This window comes from Crotalus tigris, unplaced genomic scaffold, assembly GCF_016545835.1.
Source record: "Crotalus tigris isolate CLP2741 ecotype Arizona unplaced genomic scaffold, ASM1654583v1 scf7180000020801.324491, whole genome shotgun sequence".
Taxonomy (NCBI): Eukaryota; Metazoa; Chordata; class Lepidosauria; order Squamata; family Viperidae; genus Crotalus; species Crotalus tigris.
This window is the reverse complement of record NW_024098188.1, coordinates 141,873-167,403: the sequence shown is the minus strand read 5'-3', so window position 1 is coordinate 167,403 and position 25,531 is coordinate 141,873. Positions and strand designations below refer to the sequence as shown.

The window sequence follows — 25,531 nt, the reverse complement described above, 5'->3', positions numbered from 1 at the left end:
GCAATTTTTCCCACTAAGCTAATCCCGCAAAGAGAAGGAACACTCTGCTCAAAATGTTTCCATGAAATTCCACATTCTTTTCAACCCATCCTCAAACATTTTCTCTCCCGTTCTCAGATGTTTGGTTAATTGGGCCAGACAAATTTACATTAGTTCATCTGTTTGAGAGTTCTTTATACAACGCTAAGTAGCACAAGATTGGAAGATGTGGAGAGCCCTGGACCATAGAATTAGTAAGAGTTGGACATGACTGAATGGATAACACCTTCATCATATCATCATCCAATCCAGAAACAGTTGGAAAACAATTGTATCGGTATTTTAAAGAGACTTACCTATCGCTGTCACTCAAGTTCTTTTGTCACACATCAAGTAATGGCCACGCAACAATACTATATAATAATCTATTCCCATGAATGTCCATGAATTCCACACTCTCTTCAACCCATCATTGATATTGCTCTTCCATTCTCAAATATTTGCTTAATAATAATTGATTTTAGAAATAAAATGACGTCACTGCTTTCTTAAATACCCTCACATGTGAATAATTTAGATTGTAACAATTAGGCATAACATAAGTGAAGAGAGAGTAAAGCCATAGGGAAGCAATTTCCCTTCCTACCTGAATTCCAGGTCCACTGTGAACTTTCTTTGATGTTTTGAATCAGAAGAATTAAGGTGCTTTCATCCCAGAACCAGACCTATCTTGGATCATCCAGAACTATTCCAAATACTTTACCCTAAAGAAGGGATTTCCTTGTAGCATCTTTGACAAATTAATGGTGGAGGCAGAGAAGAAGACAGTGAAATAAAACTCATCCATTTCATCCAGTGGAACTTACAAATGAAAACTTTTCCTTAGAAATAGTGGATGTTAGATAGATCCCTGTGTATTAATCCAAAACCACAATGAAATTCTCTTTTGAGGCAGGAAGACAGTTTTTCTAGAACAGGTCTTGCTCTCTGATTGGGAAAATTATAATCCATTTAGCTTCGTTCTGCTCCATTTTCCAAAGGCAGGTTCTTTTATTTTCAAAATAACATTATCCACAAATAAGAGGTTTTGGAATGATCAAGCAAGGCCCAATATATCCAGAAGTATGATGAATCTTTAGGGAAAAAGAAGAAGTAAAGAAAGAAAATGGCCCTGAAACCGGTTTAAATATGAAGGCATATTTAGTGGCCACAGAAAATGGTCAATCTGAGGGATAGAAACAGAAAGAAACCAAAATCCACCTACAATTATAAACGTAGGCTCCTAAGCAGGAGTGTTGTGTGAACTTTTGTTGTAAATCCAATTAAATCATCAATTCAATGCCTGAAAGACATTGAGTGGTACCTGCAGCCTAAAAATAATGGCTTAAAAAAGAGAGAGGCTTTCCTCTTTGCATTTCTATCACCACTAAGATATCCATTAGAGAAGAGCTATTCAAAATGGCATCCATATGGCCAAGCAATCCCATTTCCTGGCCAGCCAGAAGATCCACAAGATTTCCCTGGAAACCACCACAGGAGGAAGAGAAAGATACGTGATCAATGTAATCCACATCAAGCCCAGTTCATACGCACAAAGCTTGAGTACTCCCTTCTCCACCTCTGAAGGCATCTGGTAACCTTCAACAACAAACATTCATCAGATGCATCTGACGTTTTCGGAAACCACAAAGAACCGTTTTTCTTACCACATGACTTTGCATTTTCTGTCCATCAGCCTCCTCAGGTGGAGAAGGGGTAAGGTTCTCCATGGCCCAAACATCTGTCAGTGACGTACAGTTTGTGGCTGGAAAGGGAAAGGTAGAGAATTTGCAGTCATTATCAGAGCACCACACACGCTGAAACAGATTTTCTTAGAGTTCAACATTCATTGTTAAAACCAAAACTGGAAAAGACTTGTAAGCCATCAATCCAAAGCTCTGCTCAGGACTGGAAGTTAAGAGTATTTCCATAGTAGCACAGTTACTTCTAGTAAGAAAAGTCTAGTTAGAGAGAATTCCATCGTTTTTACAATATAGGAATGCCCAAAGAGGATCTTTTTTTTTTTTTTTGCTAATTTACTCATTTGATGGAAGACCAGTCAATTCAGCTTGATCTGATTATATTGGCTAATATGTACAACTATTTGATTACGATGTTCTATATTAATATATTGGATATATTGCATTCTCTGGAACAACAGTAGTTTCCGAAGGACAACACAGCACACTTCAGCACAAAAAAATTGTGCAAATTTCAGTAAATTGTTTAAAACAAATAAATAAACATAGTTCGCACCTGAACATCACACAAAAACTTCAGTAATATGGAAATGCCAGTGATTAGATTTGGATTATGATTCAATTTTGAAATATTGATTGGTTTCTCTTCAAAACGAGGTTTTGATGATTAATGTTAAACTAATGTGAAAAGAACTAAGTTAAAAACCCTGAACTGTTTGGGGGCTGTATCAAACCAGATAGTTATAAATGTACAAATGTCAGACTTGGTAATTCCTCTGTAGAACTGTATCAGCAGTTTCTTGGGCAATTGAACATCTTGAGGTGGTGTCTTCTTGACCTATTTCACCATCTGCTGGCAAGATCTGGCTTTTCAGTTGTTTTTCAGTCATAATCTGGGTATCAAAATACAAGTGGGGGATGCTGATGACTTAGGTCACATCCCCCTCTGATGGTACTGAATAATGTTGCATGTGCATTTTAAAATTTCAGCTCTCTTTGTTGCAACCATCTCACTCTGGAGAAATCCTGAAGATGGTAGCACAACCAAAGAAATGCCAAAAGGCGCCTTGTTTCTCCCTCTTCCTCCTCCAAATAAAATACAGGATATAAAAGGTCACGACTGCCAGCCGAGCTCAGATGTGAAGGCTGTTACTAAGCATTCCTGATGCTCACAAGTCACTTGAGAAGAAAAACAGAAGTGAAAATGTCTTCGGCTTTCCAGATGCTCAAAATGGTCACTGGGAAATAAACTCATTTTTGGTTAGAAGAAGAAAAAGAAAATAAAAGATCTTCTTAAAAGAAAAAAACTCATCAAATCAACACTTGTGATGACATGCAAGGCAATCTGATTACTTTCTCCCTATTATTTTTTTAAGTAAAGAATTCTGTATCGGAGTGAGTTGGATTGAATGCATTATTGCTGTGGCATTTTGCTTTATTAAGAGTTTTATTTTTTTTCTATAATGATTTGTTAAATTTATATACTGCCTAATTCCCATGGGAGTTGATTATACTTCTATTGTATATGAGTTATGGACAGGCTCTTTTGATTGCAAGGGAATGCAAGTCCAAGAAATAAATAAATGGACTTCAAAGAGGATAGAGAAAGAAGGAATGAAGGTTTAACTTATCTACAGTATGGTGCCAAGCATCTTGTTCTTTATCCATGGTTTGTTTGTTTTTTGCAAGTTGGACTTCTGAATTTCATGTGTTTGTGGGGGTTTTCATTATATGTGAGGACAAAATGACCCACAGAATTTTGCAAAATGTGTAAAGTAGGTATCTTTACATTTTCCTTATCTATGTTGAGACTGAAACAAGATCCAATGAATAACAATGACCACTTGTAGAATATTTGTAGCTCAAGGTTGAAATGAGGGATCCTTGATGCTCTCTGAACTTGTTGTTTTTCTTGAAGATGTTTCATTATCCAAACTAGGTAACATAATCAGTGTTAGGGTTTTCCCTCGACAAGCGTTGATCATGTTACCTAGTTTGGGTAATGGAACATCTTCAAGAAAACCACCAAGCCCAGAAGGCACCAAGGACCTCTCATGTTGTTCAAAACTAGTTGGGTGGAGGATTGCTATCACAAGGTTGTGAGGTGTCCAAGGGATTTCTGGGGGCTGTGATGATGAACCATTAATTTAATAGTTGTTCCAATATCTAAGGAACTGCCACAAAGAAGAGGGGGTCAACCTATTCTCCAAGCCACCTGAAGGCAGGACAAGAAGCAACGGATGGAAACTAATCAAGGAGAGAAGCAACCTAGAACTAAGGAGAAACTTCCTGACAGAACAATTAATCAATGGAACAACTTGCCTCCAGAAGTTGTGGGTGCTCCAACACTGGGAGTTTTTAAAGAAGAAACTGGACAGCCATTTGTCTGAAATGGTATAGGGTTTCCTGCCTGAGCAGGGGGTTGTACTAGAAGACTTCCAATTCCAATTTTGTTATTTTATTTATTTATTAAATTTCTATGCCACCCATCTCACTGATAACGATGATTCTGGGCAGCTGGTGATAAAATGTGAGAAAGTGCTAGAACTTAATTAAAGTTAGAAAATGGAATAGAAAAAAAACTTTGAGTTGCTAGAGGTTGCTCTGCAGCTGGAAAAAAAAAAAACCTTAAGGAGAGATTTTGCTTTTCAGAAGCAACGTGCTGTAGAAATGGGAAGGACAGTTTTTGTCTCACTTCTCCATCAGAAGGTATCACTGTGAAACGTGTTGCTGTGCCAGGTGGCACAATAATAATCAGCCTCATCTTCGCTCATAACTCCAGAAATGGTTAAATAGCTGGTATTTGTGGAGGTGTCTTTGGAACCGGAGAATCGAGAGGGAACCCCAGACTCTTGTCCCTTGTCCGAATCTGTGTGGTAGTGTAAGAGAAATCGTGGAGAACTTGGAGACTTCTGTTGGTACCAACGTATCCTGTAGCTGCCAATGCTGAGCCCACCGCCCAAGATGCAGGCCAGTTTCGCTGTGTTTCCTAGGGACACTGAGGCTGATGGAGGCTGAGACACAACACTCTGTGAGGTTGATCCTACAGGAAAACAAAAAGAAAAGTTTTACAGACTTTTAGTTCATGAGTTACAGCTATTTGAAAGCAATTCCATATAACATGATCTCACCTTTGGACCACACCACCAAGATACTAAGACAAAGAGCCCAGAACATAGTGATGAAGTTTGGTGGCCCAGAAGAAGAGTAAATAGATCCACCATGGAGATGAAATTGTGTCTCCTCATCTTTTATATCCTTCTTGCTTGTTTTGGTGGAGCAGAAATCTCCTCCTTCATGTTAATGAGGTGCTACTTAAACAGTTCCTGAGATATGCTTCTCACTCTAATTTGGCTGGATGCTTGTCACCCTGGCTTCTCTCTCTCTCTCTCTCTCTCTCTCTCTCTCTCTCTCTCTCTCTCTCTCTCTCTCTCTCTCTCTCTCCTTCCCTCCCTGCCTCTCTCTCTCTCTCCCTCCCTCCCTCCCTCCCTCTCTCTCTCCCTCCCTCCCTCCCTCTCTCTCTCTCTTGTGAGATCTATAACAGGGGTCTTCAAACTTGACCCTGTTATGACCTGTGGACTTCAATTCCCAGAATTCCTCAGCCAGTGTGCATGCTGGCTGAGGAATTCTGGGAGCTGAAGTCCACAAGTCATAAAAGGGCCAAGTTTGAAGGCCCCTGGTCTATAGTTTTCATGTGTTGATCACTGATGAACAATTATGATGAACAAGTATTAAATGTATTGTAGAGTGCTAGAGATAGGAAGGCATTCTTGCAGCAAGCATAGATACTAGTCCTTGAATCAGGCAATGCATTCCTCTCCTTTGGGGTAGGGATTCAATAAACTGATGTGGGGTTAGAACATAGAATAATAGGGCTGGGAGGGACCTTGGAGGTCTTCTAGTCCAACCCCCTGCCCAGGGCAGAGTTCTGTGGATAGAGGTCTATTGTTGTCCAGAACTGAATGTCTTAATCAAATGTCTCACTGTAGCCTGCTGCCATTGAGACCGAAAATGAATCAAAACTGAAAGGTGAATTTAAAACACATGTTAGGGCTTGGAAGAATTGGTCTGAGCCACATGTAAGAGCCAAGCAAGGTGCCTTTTGTCTAGCAAATAAAATTGCCCATCAATTTTCAAGCATCTGGATAAGCCTGAAAAAGCTATCCCATGCTTTAACTTTATCAAACTGACTTCTTAAAGTTCAGGCATCCATTTTTAGACTTTTAGACTTTAGAAGCTGGGAAAAAATGTGGGCTGCTTTAATGAAGATGAGGGACATTCTGTGCTGGTTCCTGCATTAATAACAGCATTGGAAGGGACCTTGAAGATCTTCTAGTGCAACCCCCTGTTCAAGCAGGAAAGCCTATACTATTTCAGACAAATGGTTGTCCAGTCCCTTCTTAAAAGCTTCCAGTGATGGAGCACCCACAACTTCTGAAGACCAGCCATTCCACTGATTAATTGTTCTCACGGTCAGGAAATTTCTCCTTATTTTTAGGTTGATTCTTCCTTGATTAGTTTCTGTCCGTTGCTTCTTGTCCTGCCTTCAGGGGCTTTGGAGAATAGGTTGACCCCTTCTTTTGGGGGGCAGCCCCTCAGATATTGGAACACTGCTATCGTATTTTCCCTAGTTCTTCTTTTCACTACACTAGACAAAGCCAATTCCTGCAACACTTCTTCATATGTTTTAGCCTCCAGCCCCTTAATCATCTTTGTTGCTCTTCTCTGTACTCTTTCTAGAGTCTCAACATCTTTTTTCCATCGTGGTGACCAAAACTGGATGCAGTATTCCAAGTGTGGGCTTACCAAGGCATTGTAAAGTGGTACTCATACTTACTGTGTTTCCATCCATTGCTCCCTGTCCTGTCTTCAGGTGCTTTGGAGAATAGCTTGACTCCCTCTTCTTTGTGGCAGCCCCTCAAATATTGGAACACTGCTATTGTGTCTCCCCTCGTCCTTCTTTTTCTTATCTGGATATAGAACAGCAAGCACTTATGCTCAAGGCTTGGTTCACATCCCCCTGTGATGATTCTGAATGGTATTGCATGCTCATCTTAAATTTCCAACTTTCATTTTCAATCAAACACTTGCAAATGGGTGCTTTTCCCCCCCTGCTCTGGACAGATCCTGAAGGTGGCAGCAGACCCAAAGAAATTCCATGGACACTTTAGTTTTCCATCTTCCTCCTTCAAATAAAACAGAGGAGTTAAAAAAAGGCACAAGACAGCCAGCAGACTTGAAGGCTGTTACTAACCATTCCTGATGCTTCACAAGTCACTTAAGCAGAAAAACAGAAGTGAAAATGTCTTTTGCTACCCAGATGCTAAAAATGGTCACTGGGGAATAAACACCTTTTGGTGAGCAGAAGAAAAAACAAAAGCAAGAGAAAAGTTCTTCTTAAAAGAAAAACTCATCAAATCAACATTTGTGACTATATATAGGCCAAACTGGAAAGGAAGTGACGTAAACATTGGTGATTGTATATATAGCCCATCTTGCCACCTTAACAATACATTTTTTTAAAAAAAAATAATAATGGACATTCTTGTATTCTTAGGCGAAGGATGGATTTCTTGGAAGCCCTGTGCAGAATTGCAAAAAATTGACTAGGAGGGCCAAATTCTTCAGGGAATAACATACCAATAAAATGTGACATGTCCTGGGTATGGGCAGGTTAAAATCCATTCTTTATTTTTTTATAGATTTGAGGGATATGATTTAATATAATGAAGATTGTATGTATTGCTGCCTACAATTTTATCTATCTATCTATCTATCTATCTATCTATCTATCTATCTATCTATCTATCTATCTATCTATCTATCTATCTACCTAGTTACCTATCTCTATCTATCTATCTATCTATCTATCTATCTATCTATCTATCTATCTATCTATCTATCTATCTATCTATCTATCTATCTATCTTCTATCTCTGTCTGTCTGTCTGTCTGTCTATCTATTTTCTGTCTTCTGTCTGTCTGTCTGTCTATCTATCTTCTATCTGTCCATCCATCCATCCATCTATCTATCTATCTATCTATCTATCTATCTATCTATCTATCTTCTATCTATCTATCTATCTATCTATCTATCTATCTATCTATCTATCTATCTACTATCTATCATCTCTCTCTCTCTCTCTCTTTCCTATCAACCTATCAACTTGTCCACATACAATACAGCTTCCAATCTTGCAATTAAAATATTAAATAGTTTGAAAGCTGTCATTACAGGGCAGACCTTTGGATACAATGAAAGGATCAGGAAACAACCGCAAAGCTGTACTATGATATTATGAACTATCGGTGAAGTCTCCAGAGACCTGTGGGATTTTCCTAAGCATCTACTTCTATGAAACCACATAACTTCTAAAGCTGAACGTTTGAAGCCCAAACCACAGGAAAACACCAAGCCATTCTCTAAGGACAGCAGAACCCATCAGCCTTATATTAATGTTGTTTCAAGGGATTGGATTTACCATTGTATTTTGCTCCACAGAGTCTCCACCCATGGAGAAGATGTGAAGTCAGGTAGAGTGGCTTTTTAGAGATTCTTCTTACAGAATATGAAGCTGGAAATAGGTATTTTTATTTGCATGCATGACAGATAGCATTAGGATTTATTTCATAACAGTAATCAGTTTCTTATTTATTTATTTATTTAATTTTATTTATATGCCGCCCAATCCCAAAGGACTCAGGGTGGCATACAAAATTAAAACAATCATCTAACAATAAAACAATAAAATAATACAATCATACAGCGTGTCCGATCATATCCCCCCCCCCCGGGGACATCAGCCCCAGGCCTGCCAGAACAGGAGAGTTTTAACGGCTTTCTTAAAGGCCGGCAGGGTGAGAGTAGTTCAAACCTCGGGGGGAAGTTGATTCCACCAGGTCGGAGCCACCACAGAAAAGGCCCTTCCCCGAGGGCCCGCCAGCCGACATTGTCTGGCCGATGGGACCTGAAGGAGGCCCAATCTGTGGGACTTCACCGGTCTCTGGGAACTGTGTGGCAGTATGCGGTCCTGTAAGTAACCTGGCCCTATGCCATGAAGGGCTTTAAAGGTGATAACCAACACCTTTACTGGCAAGGCTCCTGTTTAAGATAAATTAGCTGGTTTATGGAGGTCATTTTGGAAGCAGAGAGATGGGAGGGCATGCTGAAAACCATATTTGAAAACAACATATTTGTGGCAGAATCAGGATTTTTCAGTTCACCAAGGTTGAGATGATAACGCTGCCATCAGTGCATCCAAGTGTAGAAGGCCAGGTGGATGGTAGGTTGAAGGCAGAAGCCAGCTCAGGGGGGAGTTTTTGTCTCACTTCTGCATGCAATTGTATCACTGTGGATACCACCAGTTGCTTCCACTGCTGTAACCACCACCACAATAGTAATCAGCCTCATCTTCAGCCTGGAGGTTTGTAACGGTTAAATAGGCTGCATTGGCAGAGGTGTCCTTGGACCCCGTAAACCGGCCATTTCTGTTGTCATTATAGAGAAGATATTTGGGACTTTCTCCAGCCTTCTGTTGGTACCAAGCTATGGCATAGCTGCCCACTTGGCTGTCTCGGCTCATGGCACATGGGATCTTTGCCGGTTGTCCCAGGGGAAAGGATTGTGCCGCAGGCTGAGTCAAGGTGTACTGTGAGTTGGTTCCTGAAAGTAGAAAAGGAAGAGAAGGGAAGATGACATGGAGGATTCCTGAGTCACTCTTCACTGAGAACCGGATCCTGGAGAATGGATAGTTCCCAAAGTTTGTGTTCTTGCTCACATTATTTGGGGAAGATGCTCGTATTGGGTGGTCCTTCGCTCACCTGTGCACCAGATCCCCAAAACGATGATCAGAGATGCAGCCAACATGTTGAGGACTTCTGGCCTTCTGGAGATTGAGCTAGTGTGTTGATGCAAGTGAACTTTATTGGGGGGCTGTTTAGATCAAGCCTCCTTGTTGGTGGATCTGTTTGCATGCCTGGCTCCTCCTCCTGCTTTTCTGACTTCTCATTGGTCCATGTCTTTCACAGAGTAGATCTGCCAGACAGGAAATGCTTCAAAATTTCCTTCTCTGGAATTATGATAGAGATGCTGTGATCCTGGGCTACTCAGAAGAGAATCCTTGATAGTGTCCCATTCAAGCTTTGACCAGCTCTGACCCTGCTTAGCTTTTTCAGGATTAGCCATGCACAATCCTGTGGTATAGATGGGTGTATCAGCTCATTTGAACTCAGGTGGAGTGTGGAAAAAATAAATAGTGTTCCTAAGTTCAGTGTTCTGGTTTAAGACTTTGGGCTTCAGGGGACTTTAATGATCCTTCTGGATTGCAGTAATCTTAGAGCTAGCTCTGAAAGGATTTTAAGATCTTTATTAAAGGTTGGTAGGCTAGTGGAAGAGCTCCTCCAGGTGGTCAGGGAGAGCAGAAGACCAGCTAATTTTCTCTTTCTGGACTGAATCTTCTTCTCAAAACATGCTCTTTTAAAAAAAAATGACTAAATACGTGAATATTCCATTAAAGGTAGATGTTCCCTTGTTCCTGTGTAGGCAGCAACCAATGGCATGGGGCACAAAGTAGACATCTTTTGGGAGTCTGTTCCATGTGAAGAAGGAATTAAACTGAAATGAATTTTGAAGTCTTCCAGATTTCTCTTCTAACACTTTGTTTTGTGTTAAAGATGGTTAAAGGACCTTTTAAGAACTTCGTTTGTGATTTTTTTTTTCCCAAGCAGCCTTATGGCTCTCTGAATCTCAAGTGATTGCAGCCATCCCCACAGTGGGATTTAGAAAGCTTGAAAGAAGAGAAATGATGGTCCTGCTATGAGTTCAGTTCCTGTCTGAAGAGAGTATTGAGGGAGACAAGCCCTTCACAACTCCTAGCTGATGGACCTGTCCATGAGTGCTGTGCAGGGTTCAAAGAGGAATTGTTTGCATCAAACATGGCATCAAGTCAAGCAGAGAAATGAGCCGAACAAACCTTTATCTCAAGTGGTATAGGGTTTCCTTCTTGAGCAGGGGATTGGACTGGATGACCTCTAAGATCCCTTCCAACTCTGTTATTCTGTTATCAAGGGAAGTCTCTGTCTGCTCTTCATAAAGAACTGGCCAGCTTCATGGAAGCTCCTGTCTCAACCTTGTCCCTGGGGATGTTGCTTGAAGAACTGAGAACTCTAAAAGGACTCTTCAACGCTGCTGCTCCTTCTTGCATTGGGAGGTTTTTGTCTCAGTTCCTCTTGGGTTTGTATCACTGTGGAACACGCTACTAGCACCATAACACACACTACAGTAATAAACAGCCTCATCTTCTGTCCCTGATGGTCAAATACCATTTATTTTGGTTGTTTTCCTTGGAGGCACAAATCTTTTAGATCTTCCTTTATGTTTCTTCTCACAGACTTATAGGTGTGTGAATCTCAAGCTACTGCAGCCATTACCACTCTGGGTTCTAGCAAGCTTGAAAGAAGAAAGATGATGGTCCTGCTATGGGTCTAGTTCCTGTCCGAAAGGGAGAGTTGTGCAAGCTAGGCAACTTATTTGGGGGAAAACACTCTTGTCAGCCCAAGAGATGTGTGTTGAGTGGGAGAAGCCCTTTGCAACTCATAGTTTGTGGAATTGTCCATGAGTCATGGGCAGGGTTCATAGAGAGATTCTTTGAGTCAACCGTGACATGAAGGGAAGCCTCTGTCTGCTCTTCACAAAGAACTGGCCAGCTTCATCGAAGCTCCTGTCTTAACCTGCGAGAAAAGGGATGTTGCTTGAAGAGTTGAGATCACTAAAAGGACTTTTCGAAACTGCTGTTCCATCTCACAGTGGGTTTTTTGTCTCAGTTCCTCATAGGTTTGTATCACTGTGGAACACGCTACTAGCACCATACCACACAGCACAATAATAAACAGCCTCATCTTCTGCCTGGACATCCCTGATGGTCAAATACCATTTATTTTGGTTGTTTTCCTTGGAGGCAGAGAAGCGGCTGAGGTCTCCAGAGCCTGCGCTTGCACTGGTGTAGTAATAATAAAGGAATCTGGGAGGACCTCCTTCTTTTTGCTGGTACCAGGACTGTTCATAAGATGTTACTTGTCCACTACTCAGGGAACAAGAGAACTTGACCGTCTGTCCTTGGGAAGGTGACATGGAGGATTCCTGAATCACTGTAGGCTGAGAACTGGATCCTGGGGAAAGAATGAAGCTCTAGGTTTGTGTTCTTGGGTTGATAACATAAACAGGGATCTTGTATTAGGTGGCCCTTCACTCACCTGTGCACCAGATCCCCAGAAGGACAATGAGAGATGCTGCCAACATGTTGAGAAGTTCTCAAGCTTCTGGAGATTGAGCCCCTGTGTTAAAGCAAGTGGACTTTATTGGGGGCTCCCAAGATCAAGTCTGCTTGGTTCAGAAACTATTTGCATGCTTAGCTCCTCCTCCCTCTTTCCTGACTTCTCATTGGAGCATATCTTCCATCAGAGATGGACTTTCAGACAAGTGATGCTTTTCAATTCCCTTGGCTGAAGCTATCTTAGAGACGCTGTGATGCTATACTTCAGAAAGGGGAGTCCTTGGTCGTGTCCCATCCAAGCTTTGACCAGCTCTGAGCATGCTTAACTTTTTCAGGATCAGCCATGTACAATCATATATCCAGATGGGTGCATCAGCTCATTTGGACTCAGGCAGAGAGTGGGAAACAAATAGCGTTCATAATTTCAGTATTCTGGTTTTAGACTTTGGGCTTCAGGAGCCAGGGCTGATCCTTCTGGATTGCTCGCAAGGGAATAGAATTTTATTTCCTTAACTTTGAAGATTTCAGAAAGCCAAAGGGCTGGTGTCCATCCAGGAGAGCTTATTCATGTCTCTGCCATCACCTATGATTGTGAAAGCAGCTGCTCTCTCTGTCCAAATTCATTCAAATATCTCCAGTTCCTTGAAATTTTTGCCTTAAGATTAAAGCAAAGGGGTGCATCTGGTAGAAGTAAAATTAAGTTGTTGCTTTTTGCATCAGATGTTCTGCTCTCAGTTCCTTTAAGGTGGAGTGCAGTGGAGCAGCTCCTCCATGTGGTCACGCAGAGGAGAAGATCTGCTAATTTTCTCTTTCTCACCTATCCCAAAGATGCTTTTTCCAAAAGGCCACTGGAGTTTCTTGGGGGATTTTTTTTTTTTTGAAAACTTTTTGCTTCTCATCAAAGAAGGGATCTTCAAGGTCCCTTCCAACTCCGCGGTTCTGTTATTGAAAAAACAGAATTTTGGGTTCACCAAGTCTGAGATGATAACACTACCCCCTCTCAAACCGTCAGTGCATTAAAGTTTACAAGGCCAGGTGGGTGATGAGTTCAGAGCAGAAATAAACATTTCTGAGTTCTTGATTTGATCTCTGAGCTTTGATTTGATCTCCACATCCCACTTTTTAAAAAGAAAAGTGCCATGTAATGGTTAAAGGTCATAGATCAGAGAGAAAAGAAGGACCAGGAACAACATGACAGCACCTTCCAATACTTGAAGGGCTGCCCCAAGTTGTTTACCAAAGAACCAGTAGGCAGGACAAGAAATAACGGGATGGAAGCTAACCAAGGAGAGAAACAACCTAGAACTAAGGAGAAAATGCCTAACAATGAGAACAATTAACCAGTGGAACAAATTGCCTTTGGAACTCGTGGGTCCATCATTGGAAGCTTTTACGAAGAGATTGGCTAGACATTTATCAGAAATAGTATTATCAGGAATCAGAGATGTTCCCTGAAGATGGACTCAAGCACAAATCCAAAAGCTTAGAAGACTAAACCCTCTGGTCCCAGGGACCGACCCAGACTGGATCCTGCACCATTATCCTGGCTCACCTATATTAGCCTTCATTCATCAAGAGATCTGTTCATGTTCGTCCGCAGAAACCCCCAGGGTGACTATGGTCCTCTCAATCTTTCTTGGCCAAATTTGCATCTTCTTCTGCTTTTGAAGACCCCATTGGTCTTTCCCTGGAAGTCAAACGTCTCATATAATTGAAATATAGACTGTAAAGTTTTTTTTTGTTTTAAAAAAAATCAACCGAGGAACAAACACAGATTTGAAGTTGTATACAAATCCATATTTTAAATTATAGTCCAAACAGGATTTTGGGTTCAAGATGGATTCTACATCAGATTTCCTATCTAAATAGCAGTTCTTTCCCTGATGGAAATGCATCCCCATAAAAACATCAATACCAGCCTAGCCGCCTTTTATTTTCCTTCCCAGGAGAAATATGTGTTATCTTTTGAAATTTTAATCACAGGGGGAAAGCATGGTAAAAAATGAATGAATGCAATACTTTTTATTGTAACCGTGCTGAAGATTGTGAATGGATTCCTGTCATTTTTCATTTTACTCAAATGTGAAGCAGGACATGGCCTTTATTTTTAGCAAGCCTGAGAGATGAACCGAGTCTATTCTTAAGAACTAATTGTGTGTTTCCCAGGCCAGGTTGATGGTTTGTTCGGGGCAAGAAGGAAGTGTTCTCAAGTAAGCACAATGGGAGGTTTTTGTCTCACTTCTACAAGTGAGTGTATCACTGTGTATACCCCCAGTTGCTGCCACTGTCATGAATACCAGCACAATAGTAATCAGCCTCATCTTCAGCCTGGAGGTTTGTAACAGTTAAATATGCTGCATTGGCAGAGGTGTCCTTGGACCCCGTGAACTGCCCACTGCTGCCGGTATTATAGAGAAGGTACAGTACTTGGGTCTCTCCAGCCTTCTGTTGGTACCAATATATGTAATAGCTGCCCACTTGGCTGTCTCGGCTCATGGCACACGGGATCTTTCCCAGTTGTCCCAGGGGAAAGGATTGTGCCACAGGCTGAGTCAAGGTATACTGTGAGTTGGCTCCTGAAAATGAAAAAAGGGAAGCGAATGAAGGTGGACATTGTATAGATCTGCTATTGGAGGTTTTTTTTTGAAGAGCTGCTCAGATTGAAATCCAGACATCACTGAATTTCATTGGGTTGGAAGGCATGGAAGGTGTGGTAGTTTTGATCTCAGGATCAAACCACAGTTCCAGCATGAAGCAGATACTTTCTAAGTCTTGACTGCTGGCACAGATAAATTCAGAGGTGAGGACAGGGAAATTTCCTGTACACCATAGGAAGAAGAAGGTCAAGAGCAGGGACCAGGCCATGATGGAGAAGTGAGCTTTCTGAGAAACTCAGATTGGGAGATTGACATGGTTCTTTTAAACCCGTGGGAATCTGGGCCCAGCCCTTTATGCAAAATCAGCTTGCATCTCGTTAGCTGGCCCTGGATAAGAAGAATTGCACTTGAAGGAAAGAGATGGTTTCCTGCTCCTCTTTTTATATCTTGTCTCACTCATTTTTCTTGGACTCTTGGAGATATTTAGGTTGACCATGTTGTAGTAGCTGGTTTGGTGTAAGATAACAATAGTAATAGCAATATGACTTAGACTTATATACTGCTTCAAAGTGCTTTGCAGCCCTCCCTAAGTGGTTTACAGAGTCATCCTCTTGCCCCCAACAATCTGGGTCCTCATTTTACTGACCTCAGAAGGATGGAAGTCTGAGTCTTCCTTGAGGCAGTGAGAATCGAACTGCTGGCAGTTGGCAGAATTAGCCTGTAAATACTGCATTCTAACCACTGCGCCACCACAGCTCTTGGTCTCCATGGACCTCTTTCTGTCCTTATATATGATGGATAGATCTTTCTCAAGATCTATTGAAATCTACAAACAGCCTTTCTCCCCATCTTGTTTCTTGAACTACGGATTTGCGAAATTCAGACACAAACTTTCTTAAAGCAGTGGTAAAGTTTTCTAAGTTCTTATCCCACCAGGAATATATCCCCAGTGATTTGGAGTGTGGGGGGGGGGCTTGTCACCATTTATGCAAATGGAATTGTTGCCATCCCTCAGTCAAACAAAAAAATCCTGCAGAATTTTGAAAAATGGCACTGTCAAATTTGTGTATTAGCAACTGCATTCACACAGCTCATTTGAACTTGAGCATTTTCCGTAGCATGTTGTCTGAATGCAGCCATTGGTTTGCAATGCTGCCTACTGAAATGTTTTGTATTAAAACAGTGACTGAATTATTCAGGGAAGGTGCTGAATGAAATAGCCTATAAGAAAGTGTCTTTCTGGATATGGTCTTTCCCAATGGGGTCTTTCCCAGTGGGAGATTGGAGTCCCCCCATGCAAGTATGTAGTGATGCAACCAGAAAAACAATTTCAAGTGTTCTCTTCAGTTGCAACAGGTGGGAAGCCAAGCAGAGCAAGAAGAAGCAAAACTGGGCAGGAGGAAGTTGAGGTGATGCCCTGCCTGATGGTTCTGCTCCAACATCCAAAACATGATGCAGACATCTAGAACTTCTAGAGCACTCAGATGGATCCAAAGTGGAAGCAGGATGCATGGAAAGGAATGTTTTCCTGCATAAGGTGCTTAGTTGCCATTAGGCAACAACTCAACAGTGCAGGGAAAGTTCTCCTACATTCCTCCAGATGATTTACATGTCAAGAAAAAGTGAAGAGACAGACATCTAGAACTTCTAGAGCAATCAGATGGATCCAAAATGGAAGCAGCATGCATGGAAAAGTAGACTTTCCTGCATAAGGTACATCATTGCCATTAAGCAACAGTTCAAACATAGGAAAGTTCTCCTGCGTTCCTCCAGATGATTTACATGTCAAGAAAAAGTGAAAGGACAGACATCTAGAACCTGTAGAGCAATCAGATGGATCCAAAGTGGAAGCAGGATGCATGGAAAAGTAGACTTTCCCGCATAAGGTACATCATTTCCATCAAGCAACAGTTCAAACATAGGAAAGTTCTCCTGTGTTCCTCAAGTTGATTTCCATGTCAAGAAATGTTGTTTCTGTAAAAGTGTGAAGGGAGGGGAGAACCACAGGAAGATCATGCCTTGGAGGGTTAGGGAGGCCAGGAGTCATAAGGTAGACTTCGCCCCAGAAAGATTCTTGGTTTGGCATTCTTTGTCTCTTGAAGCCCTTGAAACAAGGAGATCTTCCTTTTTTTTTGGTATGGTTGAGCTTCTCCAAGCCAGCCCAGAAGGTTGAATGCCTCAGAAGCAGGTTTTTGTCGCACTTCCCCCTTAGTTTGTATCACTGTGCACTGGCTACTGTCATACACCTGGCAGTAGTATATGGCCTCATCCTGAGCCTGGGCCCTGGAGATGCTTAGGGTGGCCGTGTTGCCAGAGTTGGCACCTGAGAATCGATCTGAGATCCCTGTAGGCCTGCTGCTATCACCATATATAATCAGAACAGGAGGATTCCCGGGTTTCTGCTGGTACCAGTGAACACTCTTTCTTCCAATGCCATTTCCTGAACAAGCGATCCTTTCATTCTGTCCCAGGGAGACAGACATGGATGACGGCTGGGTCAGGACATACTGAGCAAAGGATCCTATGCAAAGAAACAAACAAGGAAATTTTAAAAAAATGTCTTGGGTAAAAGAGCATTTTCACTCGATGAAACATCTAACCAATAGCCCCACTCCTTGTACAGCACCTGAGGCATTCACGAGCAACGAGAGAAGGAAGGGAGCCCAGAACATGATGCAAACTCTGATGCACTTTCCTTCTGAGGGCCCAAAAAAAAAAAAAAGGTCATCTGCTTCAACTCTTGGGCTTTCCCTTTTAAAGGTCACACATTTTGTGGCCAGCCCACAGATGCAAAGCATTTGCTTTGAAGTAGAAGATATAATAGTAGAAGAGAGCACTTTAGTTTGAGTCTGCTCACTGCCAGGAGTTGGATCCTGACCGGCTCAAGGTTGACCCAGCCTTCCATCCTTCTGAGGTTGTTAAAATGAGGACCCGGATTGTTGGGGGCAATGTGCTGACTCTGTAAACTGCTTAGCAAAGTACTATGAAGTGGTATACAAGTCTAACTAAGGAGGATTTTTTCTTGACAGTGAGAACAATTAATCAATGCAATAGCTTGCCTCCAGAGTTGTGGATACTCCATCACTGGAGGTTTTCAAGAAGAGACTGGACAGCCATTGATCCAGAACGATATAAGGTATAAGGAGTCCTGCCTTGGGCAGAGAGTTGGACTAGAAGTCCTCCAGGGTCCCTTCTAGCCCTATAATTCTATGATTCTCTGTGTACAATCATTCTATGTTGTATGTTTGCACAATTCCCACTTAGTTCTCTGGAAGCAATTACACCAAAGCAGCACACATCAATCACTACAATGCAGCAGATCTCTTGAAAAATAACAACGTTTTACTCTCTGTTTTCACACTGAATTTTTTTGTGCTGGGCATCAATTGTCCCCAAATCAACATTACGCAATGACCTAACTCTCTGGAGATGTCAACAATGCTGGGAAAGGTAGAAGAAAAGAGGAGAAGAGGATGACCAGCATCAACTCTTACGGTGGCAATGGCTCAAGCATTGGAAGAGCTGAAGAACCAAGTTGAAGATACATAATGTTGGAAATTATCTATTTAGGTGGTCATTAACGTCAACTTCAACTTGATGGTATAATCAATTATACCCAGTTTGGTACCCATCTATCCATTGTAATCCTTCACTCTAATTGTGCACTACGTTAGTTAATGGGTAGTCCCTCCTTTTCACTCTGTTTTTGTTTCACTTCCTCCTCTGCCTGTTTCACTGTGGCCAGTGGTATGTGCTATCCCACCATAAGAGACAAAAGTAAACTGCCTCATCCTCAGCCTGGGCCTTGGCAATGCTTAACACAGCCGTGTTCCCCATTACAGAGCCTGAATATCGTTCTGAGATTCCGGCTGGCCTGGTAGCTCCACTGTAAATAATGAGCTTGGGTGGTTTGCCTGGTGGTTGTTGAAGCCATTGCTGAAGATTGGCGTGCATGTTATTCCCTGTGCAAGTGATCTGGATATGTTGTCCCAGAGGCACGGAGGTTGATTGGGGCTGGCTCACCAAGGGCGAACCTGCAGAGAGAAAGATGGGATTGAGAACCAAGCAAGGTTCCATTGGAGGAGAAAGAGATTTTCTTTTGCAATACCTGAGCAAATGTTGAAGGCCATGAAGAAGAGTGATAGCCAGATCATTATGGGCATCCAGAAAAAAAAAAACAACAACACAGTCTCTTAAAGCTCAGGATCTCCTCTAGTTCAGACCTTCTCTTTCCCTCTTAAACCTTGTGGAACCTCTGATCCAAGCTCATATTCAAATTATGAGCTCCTTAGAAAGCACCACCTCCCCTTCCCTCCTCCATTCTTGCAGAAGCTACAAAATCAAGGGAGGATCCAAATTCTTTATCAAGATTTGAAAGGAGGAGCTTACAGCTGAGCAGATGTTGCTCAAATACAACCCCAAAGCTTGTCTCAAGCTGTCATCCAGATGGGAGTTCATTCATAACTTTAGGGTGCTACAAGTACAGATAGTATATGCAGAAAAGGTCCTATCCCTTTGTGCTCCGAACCAAGAACCAATGGCTTTTGTTACAAAATGCATATCTTTGGAAATGTGGCAAGGGAAAGGGGAAACCAGAGGAGCTACGTCAGCTGGGGATGATGAGAGATTGTGGGTCAGCATATTTTGGAGAGGAACGAATTAATCGTGTTCAGGTTGAATGCAGGAAATGATAGAAGAAGAAGAAGAAGAAGAAGAAGAAGAAGAAGAAGAAGAAGAAGAAGAAGAAGAAGAAGAAGAAGAAGAAGAAGAAGAAGAAGAAGAAGAAGAAGAAGAAGAAGAAGAAGAGGAGGAGGAGGAGGAGGAAGAAGAAGAAGAAGAAGAAGAAGAAGAAGAAGAAGAGAAGAAGAAGAAGAAGAAGAAGAAGAAGAAGAAGAAGAAGAAGAAGAAGAAGAAGAAGAAGAAGAAGAAGAAGAAGAAGAAGAAGAAGAAGAGGAAGAAATAGTAGTCTTAAGAACTAATGTATAATTCAGGCATTCATTATATACATTATATTTATTCAGGTTTTTGTTTCCTCTCTGTTGAAGACTTCCAAAGGATGCAGGTGTTAGAATTTCACAGACTGTTGGATAGATATGCTTGACCAGGATTTTTTATGTAAGACCCAGGGTTGCAATAATACTCTGCATCTCATTACTTTGAGGGGTGTGCCCTCTGGCGTCTATATTAATCATGGCTATAAATGTTTTTTTTTTCTTTATTAGGGCTGGGCAACTATTCAGTACTTCAAATGACTTGAGATAGGGCAAATCAGCCCTTTGACTTCATCTACCCTGTCAAACATTGGAGTGAAAAGTATCCCTAGCTAGACAGCAGACAAGCCTTAGGCATTTCTGAAAGTAAAAAAAATAACCAGTAATAAATAATGAATATGAAGATTGGACATTAAAGAACGTGGACAGGAGGATTATTGAGGCTTTTGAACTCTGGTGTTGCAGAAGACCCTGAGAATACCATGGACAGTCAGAGAAAACAAACTAACAGATAATCGAATAAGCCTTTGAAGTTCTACTGCAAAATATCTATTTAACTGAATTCTGCCTTAAGCTACCTACAACTCAAGGACTGGGCTGCCCTATGTTAATTCCACATTCTTTTCACCTAGAAGTGGACTTAATGCTCAGTTAGATAATGTGCCAGATGAGGAAACACAAATAGGGGGAAAAAAGTCATATTAAGAACATTGAAAGGAGAGGAAAATTTGTCCAGGGTATAAAAAAATAATAATTTAGTTATGCTTTTTGTACTTGGTTTTTCAATTAAAAAAAAAACCAAAATAAAACAGTATTTGCATTTTGCACTACAGTAAAGCAGTAATATCAAGGGTGCCTTTAAAAAAAAGGTCTTCAGTATTTTATTTTATTTTTAAAAAAGCATAATGAATTTGAATGGCAACCTGGCCCAACAATGCTTACATTCCAAACAATGTAAAATTTGGACCATCCAAAGATGGGGCACTTTGAACCTTTGGCCTTATTTCAGCTAATTTGATAAAAAAAAATAATTTTTTTAAAGAAATGAAATCAGACCCCAGCCAGAACACATATGTCAGGTGTGTGTGTGGGTGTGTGTGTAAACAAAGGATAAAAAATGGGGGTCCAACTGAATCTTGGTTCTCATCTGATAAAAGTTCATCAATTCCTTCCAACTGCTTCATTCCATTTGCATCAGACCCAGTTCAGACTGAGCTCTTCAAGGGTCTGAAGATTCTTCTCTGCGAAGGAAGACGGTTTTTGTCTCAGTTCCCCATTAGATTGTATCACTGTGGAACACGCTACCACTGCTATACCACATGTAACAATAATAATCGGCCTCGTCTTCAGGCTGAAGGTTGGTGATGGTTAAGTAGCCATTGTTGCCTGACCGGGTTCCTGTGAATCGGTCTGGGATCCCTTCTCCCCTGCTGCAGCCATCACAATGCACAAAGCGAGGGGCTTCTCCAGATTTTTGCTGAAGCCAATAAATATAGTTTGGATTGCTGCTGATGGCACAGGGGAGTTTCATTGTTCCTCCTAGAGATCCAGACTGGGAGACGGGCTGAGTCAAGGTGGGCTGTGAAGTGACGCCTTTACAAAGTGGGGAAAAAAAGAGCAAATAATGAAGACTTGTTATATTATCTGGGCTTCCCAAAATCCCAGAACCATCATTTGGATGGACCATATTGGATTTTATATTGTGCAAACTAGAGAGTTTGTATTGGACGGTTTAAGAAGAGGTCCTCCACATACTTACATGAGAAATAAGTCAGAACTGAAAGGAAAAGCAGTGTCCAAGCCATGGTGCTTTCCTTCAAAAAGTCTCCCTTTCCCAAAACCAAAGAATGTCTACCTGGGATCCTTCTACCTCCTTACTTAAGTCCTTCTAGAACTGAAGGTCTATGCAAATATAGGTACATTGACTGACTTCCGTTGAATTGATTTTGACCAATGAGTGGAGAATACATTTGTATAAAAGGAATACTTAGCAAGATGCCTTTATTTAGGTTTTCTGTCACAATGTGGGACTTGAACAGAACAAGTTCTGTCAGACTTCCTTGGACAGTCCATTTCTCCTGCAGTAGAAAGGCAGCTAAAAATGTTTTTCCTGAACTTGTCCTGCTGCAATTGTGTTTTGATTGTAAAAAGTGTCCCATTGTCTTCATTTTTTTTACATCTCTCCATCTCCACCTGGCAATCTCTAACAATACCGTACAACCCAAGATTCTTTCATTTTTGTCTCCTTTTGTTTCCAATTTGATTCAACACAACATTACCCAGAAGAGCTGGTTTGTCTTTGATCACCTCCAGCTTGTCTCCTGTGAAGTTCTATGAAAAGAAAGGGTGGACTTTGATGATTGAACTCTAAAATCAGGGGATTCAGTTCCTCTACTAACAAATCATGTCACGTGCAGACCAACAAATCCTGCAAGGATTTATGATGAATCCTGGGCGAAACCTTCATTCCTTTAACACATTTCAGCCCAACAGGCTTGCTAGAGAATGCCAGACAACAATACACATAAACTGTGTAAAGGAACTTGTTTCATTGGAAATCTATAGGAATTTAAGGTAGACTAAGGTAGACATGGGAATATTCCTCAAAAGAGTTCCTGGACATAAAAAAAAAACTCTTCAGAGTTCTCCAACATTCTCCTCTACACAACACCTGCAATGTCACAAACTGAATTTACAGTTCATTTTCCTATTTTGACACCTGCATGAAGTATTTTTCAGCTGGTAGAATTGCTCAGTCTGTTGCACAAGGGAGAGTTTCATGAGTGTTGGCACAATGTTTGGTTCGGGGCATTTCTAGGAGGGTGGCACCCCCTGCTGCCAAGTCCTGTAACCATAACTGGAGGACACCTTCCTTCATTCAGAGAAAGACCAACACAACCTTTGAACATCTCCCTGCTCTGTGAAGGAAGAAGGTTTTTGTCTCAGTTCCCCATTAGATTGTATCACTGTGGGACACGCTACCACTGCTATACCACATGTTACAGTAATAATCGGCCTCATCTTCAGGCTGAAGGTTGGTGATGGTTAAGTAGCCATTGTTGCCTGATCGGGTTCCCGTGAATCGGTCTGGGATCCCTTCTCCCCTGCTGCAGCCATCACAGTGTACAAAGCGAGGACCTTCTCCAGATCTTTGTTGAATCCAACTAATGGTGTTTGGATTGCTGCTGATGCCACAGGAGATTTTAACTGTTCCTCCTAGAGACCCAGACTGGGAGACGGGCTGAGTCAAGGTGGGCTGTGAAGTGACGCCTTTACAAAGTGGGGAAAAAAGAGCAATTAATGAAGACTTGTTATATTATCTGGGCTTCCAAAAATCCCAGAACCATCATTTGGATGGACCATATTGGATTGTATATTGTGCAAACTAGAGAGTTTTTATTGGACGGTTTAAGAAGAGTCCTCCACATACTTACATGAGAAATAAGTCAGAAGTGAGAGGAAAAGCAGTGACCAAGTCATGATGCTTTCCTTCAAAAAGTCTCCCTTTCCAAAAACTAAGGAATGTCTACCTGAGATTCTATTATCTTCTTAAATAAGTCCTCCTCCATGGGAAGAAAGGTCCATGCAAATACAGACAACCTGATTGGCTCTCCTTGATTTTATCAGCCGCCCCGTTATCAGACTAGCCAATCTGGTCAAAGTAGATTGTTCAATTAGTGGGGAAGACATTTGCATCGGCTGAAGTCTTAAGAAGATGTCTTTATTTAGGTTTTTGTTCATAGTGCGGGACCTCAATGGGACAGTTTTTTTTTCAGATTGCCTTGCACAACCTATTTGCTCTGCTGCACAAGGGCAGCGAAAGGTGTCTTTCTTGAAACTCTTCTGCTGCAATTGTGTTTTGATTGTAAAAAGCATCCATTGTCTTTATTTACTTCCTCAGAATAATACCTCAGATGTCACAAACTCTTTATGCCATCTGATTCTCTTTCCTTTCTTGAGATCTGCACGAAGTGTTTTGCAGCTGGTGAAATTGCTCAGTCAGTTGCACAGAGCAGAGAGAGTGGTGGCACAAGATTTCTAAGAACATGCCCCCCCCCCTCCGCTGTCATATCCTGTGACCGTTCCTAAGGGACACCTCCTCCCATTCCAAATATATTTTAGAGAAAGTTAATTCCCTCTTTCCCTCTCAGAATAAATCAGGTTCTTTAATCTCCTTCACCCTTGCTTGAGTTGTGTCACCTGGATCTTCAGAGAAGACCGTGCAATCAGGAGTGGTAGAAATATAGGGGAGGAAACTAAGTAAACCTTAATCCCCACATGATTGTCTTATGCCTATAGTGCTTTAAATGGCAGAAGTACAGCTTATTTATGAGAGGGAAAGGAAAGGGGAGGGAAGGGGAGGGGAGGAGAGGAGAGGAGAGGAGAGGAGAGGAGAGGAGAGGAGAGGAGAGGAGAGGAGAGGAGAGGAGAGGAGAGGAAAGGAAAGGGAAAGGGAAGGATCAGGAGGACCTTCCTAAGACTTGAAATGGTGAAAATTCATCTTGGAGCTTCTTGATTAAACAATTGACTTCTCCCAATTGTTTTATTTTTTTCCACAGGCTAAGCATAATTGTTCAACTGAAGAATGCCAAGGTAGAGAATGAAATCAATGGCTTACTAAAAAAGAGTGAGAGGTATGAAAGAAGTAGGCATATATCACTATGTGTTTACAGTTATTGTTTTAATGCTGAGACAAAAAAAAATGTGGGCTGTTGTGTCTTGTCTTCCTGCATATCAAACTGATTATGGATTCTGCAAAATGGATCCTTGGCTCAATCTTTTCCTGAAAGAGATGACCTGTCGTGCACATTCAGTAGACCAGAGAGGGACTAACACAACCTTTGAACGTCTCCCTCCTCTGCGAAGAAAGAAAGTTTTTGTCTCAGTTCCCCATTAGATTGTCTCACTATGGAACATGCTACCACTGCCATACCACATGTGGCAGTAATAACTGGCCTCGTCTTCAGCCTGAAGGTTGGTGATGGTTAAGTAGCCATTGTTGCCTGACTGGGTTCCCGTGAATCGGTCTGGGATCCCTGGTCCCCTGCTGCTGCAGCCTTCACAGTGCACAAAGCGAGGACCTTCTCCAGATCTTTGTTGAATCCAACCAATGTAGTTTGGATTGCTGCTGATGCCACAGGAGATTTTAACTGTTCCTGCTAGAGACCCAGACTGGGAGACGGGCTGAGTCAAGGTGGGCTGTGAAGTGACGCCTTTACAAAGTAGGGGAAAAAAGAGGAAATAATGAAGACTTGTTATATTATCTGGGCTTCCAAAGATCCCAGAATCATCATTTGGATGGACCATATTGGATTTTATATTGTGCAAACTAGAGAGTTTTTAATTGGACAATTTAAGAAGAGTCCTCCACATACTTACATGAAAGTAAGTCAGAAGTGAGAGGAAAAGCAGTGTCCAGACCATGGTGCTTTCCTTCAAAAGGTCTCCCTTTCCAAAAACCAAGGAATATCTACCTGAGATTCTATTATCTTCTTAAATAAGTCTTCCTAGAATAGAAGAAAGGTCCATGCAAATACAGATTATCAGATTGGTTTTCCTTGAATTGATGAGCCACACCCTTATTAGACTAACTGATCTTTTTGACCAATGAGTGGAGAAGACATTTGCATAAAGGCAATGCTGAAGAAGATGCTTTTATTGGAGTTTTCTGTCATGTGGGAAACCTAGGAGAAAGGCATATAGAAGAATGAAGTTGGGTTGGGGAATTGAACAGGGCTGGTTCTTCCAGGAAAGAAATTGACATGACATAACTTCTTCATTGGTTTCCTCATCTTCAACAGCTACATGAACATCAAATGTGCAATAACCAGGGCTGTGTGAATGGACAGCTTCTGATCTGTCTTCTTGGTTTTGGTGATTAACTCCATAACCACTTTTTGAAGCTTCTGAGATCATCTGAAATTACTTGATTCAAATCCATTCAGATAACCTTT

The 25,531-nt window shown here is 41.5% G+C and overlaps 3 protein-coding genes and 1 gene segment (V, D, J or C); all 4 read right to left on the bottom strand.

Moving 5' to 3' along the window:
- The window catches only part of LOC120319530 (immunoglobulin lambda-1 light chain-like), a 45,350-nt gene extending 23,887 nt beyond the window's left edge, over nt 1–21,463 (bottom strand). The window contains exons 1-2 of the mRNA XM_039368477.1: nt 21,337–21,463; nt 20,876–21,170 (exon numbers count right to left, since the gene is read on the bottom strand). Coding sequence (XP_039224411.1) covers nt 20,876–21,170; nt 21,337–21,382 — 341 coding nt within the window. The 5' untranslated portion in view covers nt 21,383–21,463. The remainder of the gene's footprint in view (nt 1–20,875; nt 21,171–21,336) is intronic.
- LOC120319528 (immunoglobulin lambda-1 light chain-like) overlaps nt 1–23,118 on the bottom strand; it is a 28,681-nt gene extending 5,563 nt beyond the window's left edge. For 2 of the 6 annotated variants that reach the window (XM_039368473.1, XM_039368476.1), the window contains exons 1-2: nt 23,012–23,118; nt 22,555–22,847 (exon numbers count right to left, since the gene is read on the bottom strand). In XM_039368473.1, coding sequence (XP_039224407.1) covers nt 22,555–22,847; nt 23,012–23,057 — 339 coding nt within the window. In that variant the 5' untranslated portion in view covers nt 23,058–23,118. Of the gene's footprint in view, nt 1–11,565; nt 11,886–11,969; nt 12,084–16,815; nt 17,108–17,212; nt 17,311–22,548; nt 22,848–23,011 lie in introns of those variants that run through there. The other 4 variants (XM_039368474.1, XM_039368472.1, XM_039368475.1 and 1 more) reach the window with 4 other exon arrangements.
- Nucleotides 1–25,531, bottom strand: part of LOC120319526 (immunoglobulin lambda-1 light chain-like) — a 147,080-nt gene that overhangs the window by 17,868 nt on the left and 103,681 nt on the right. For 2 of the 4 annotated variants that reach the window (XM_039368468.1, XM_039368469.1), the window contains exons 1-2: nt 9,540–9,633; nt 9,078–9,381 (exon numbers count right to left, since the gene is read on the bottom strand). The exons of the other annotated variants lie outside the window; for them this stretch is intronic. In XM_039368468.1, the coding sequence (XP_039224402.1) occupies nt 9,078–9,381; nt 9,540–9,585 (350 nt within the window). In that variant the 5' untranslated portion in view covers nt 9,586–9,633. Of the gene's footprint in view, nt 1–9,077; nt 9,382–9,539; nt 9,634–25,531 lie in introns of those variants that run through there. 4 annotated transcript variants of the gene reach the window in all.
- LOC120319532 lies at nt 4,331–4,925 on the bottom strand. The segment is given in 2 exon segments: nt 4,331–4,761; nt 4,850–4,925. Coding segments are annotated over 2 exon segments (387 nt in total).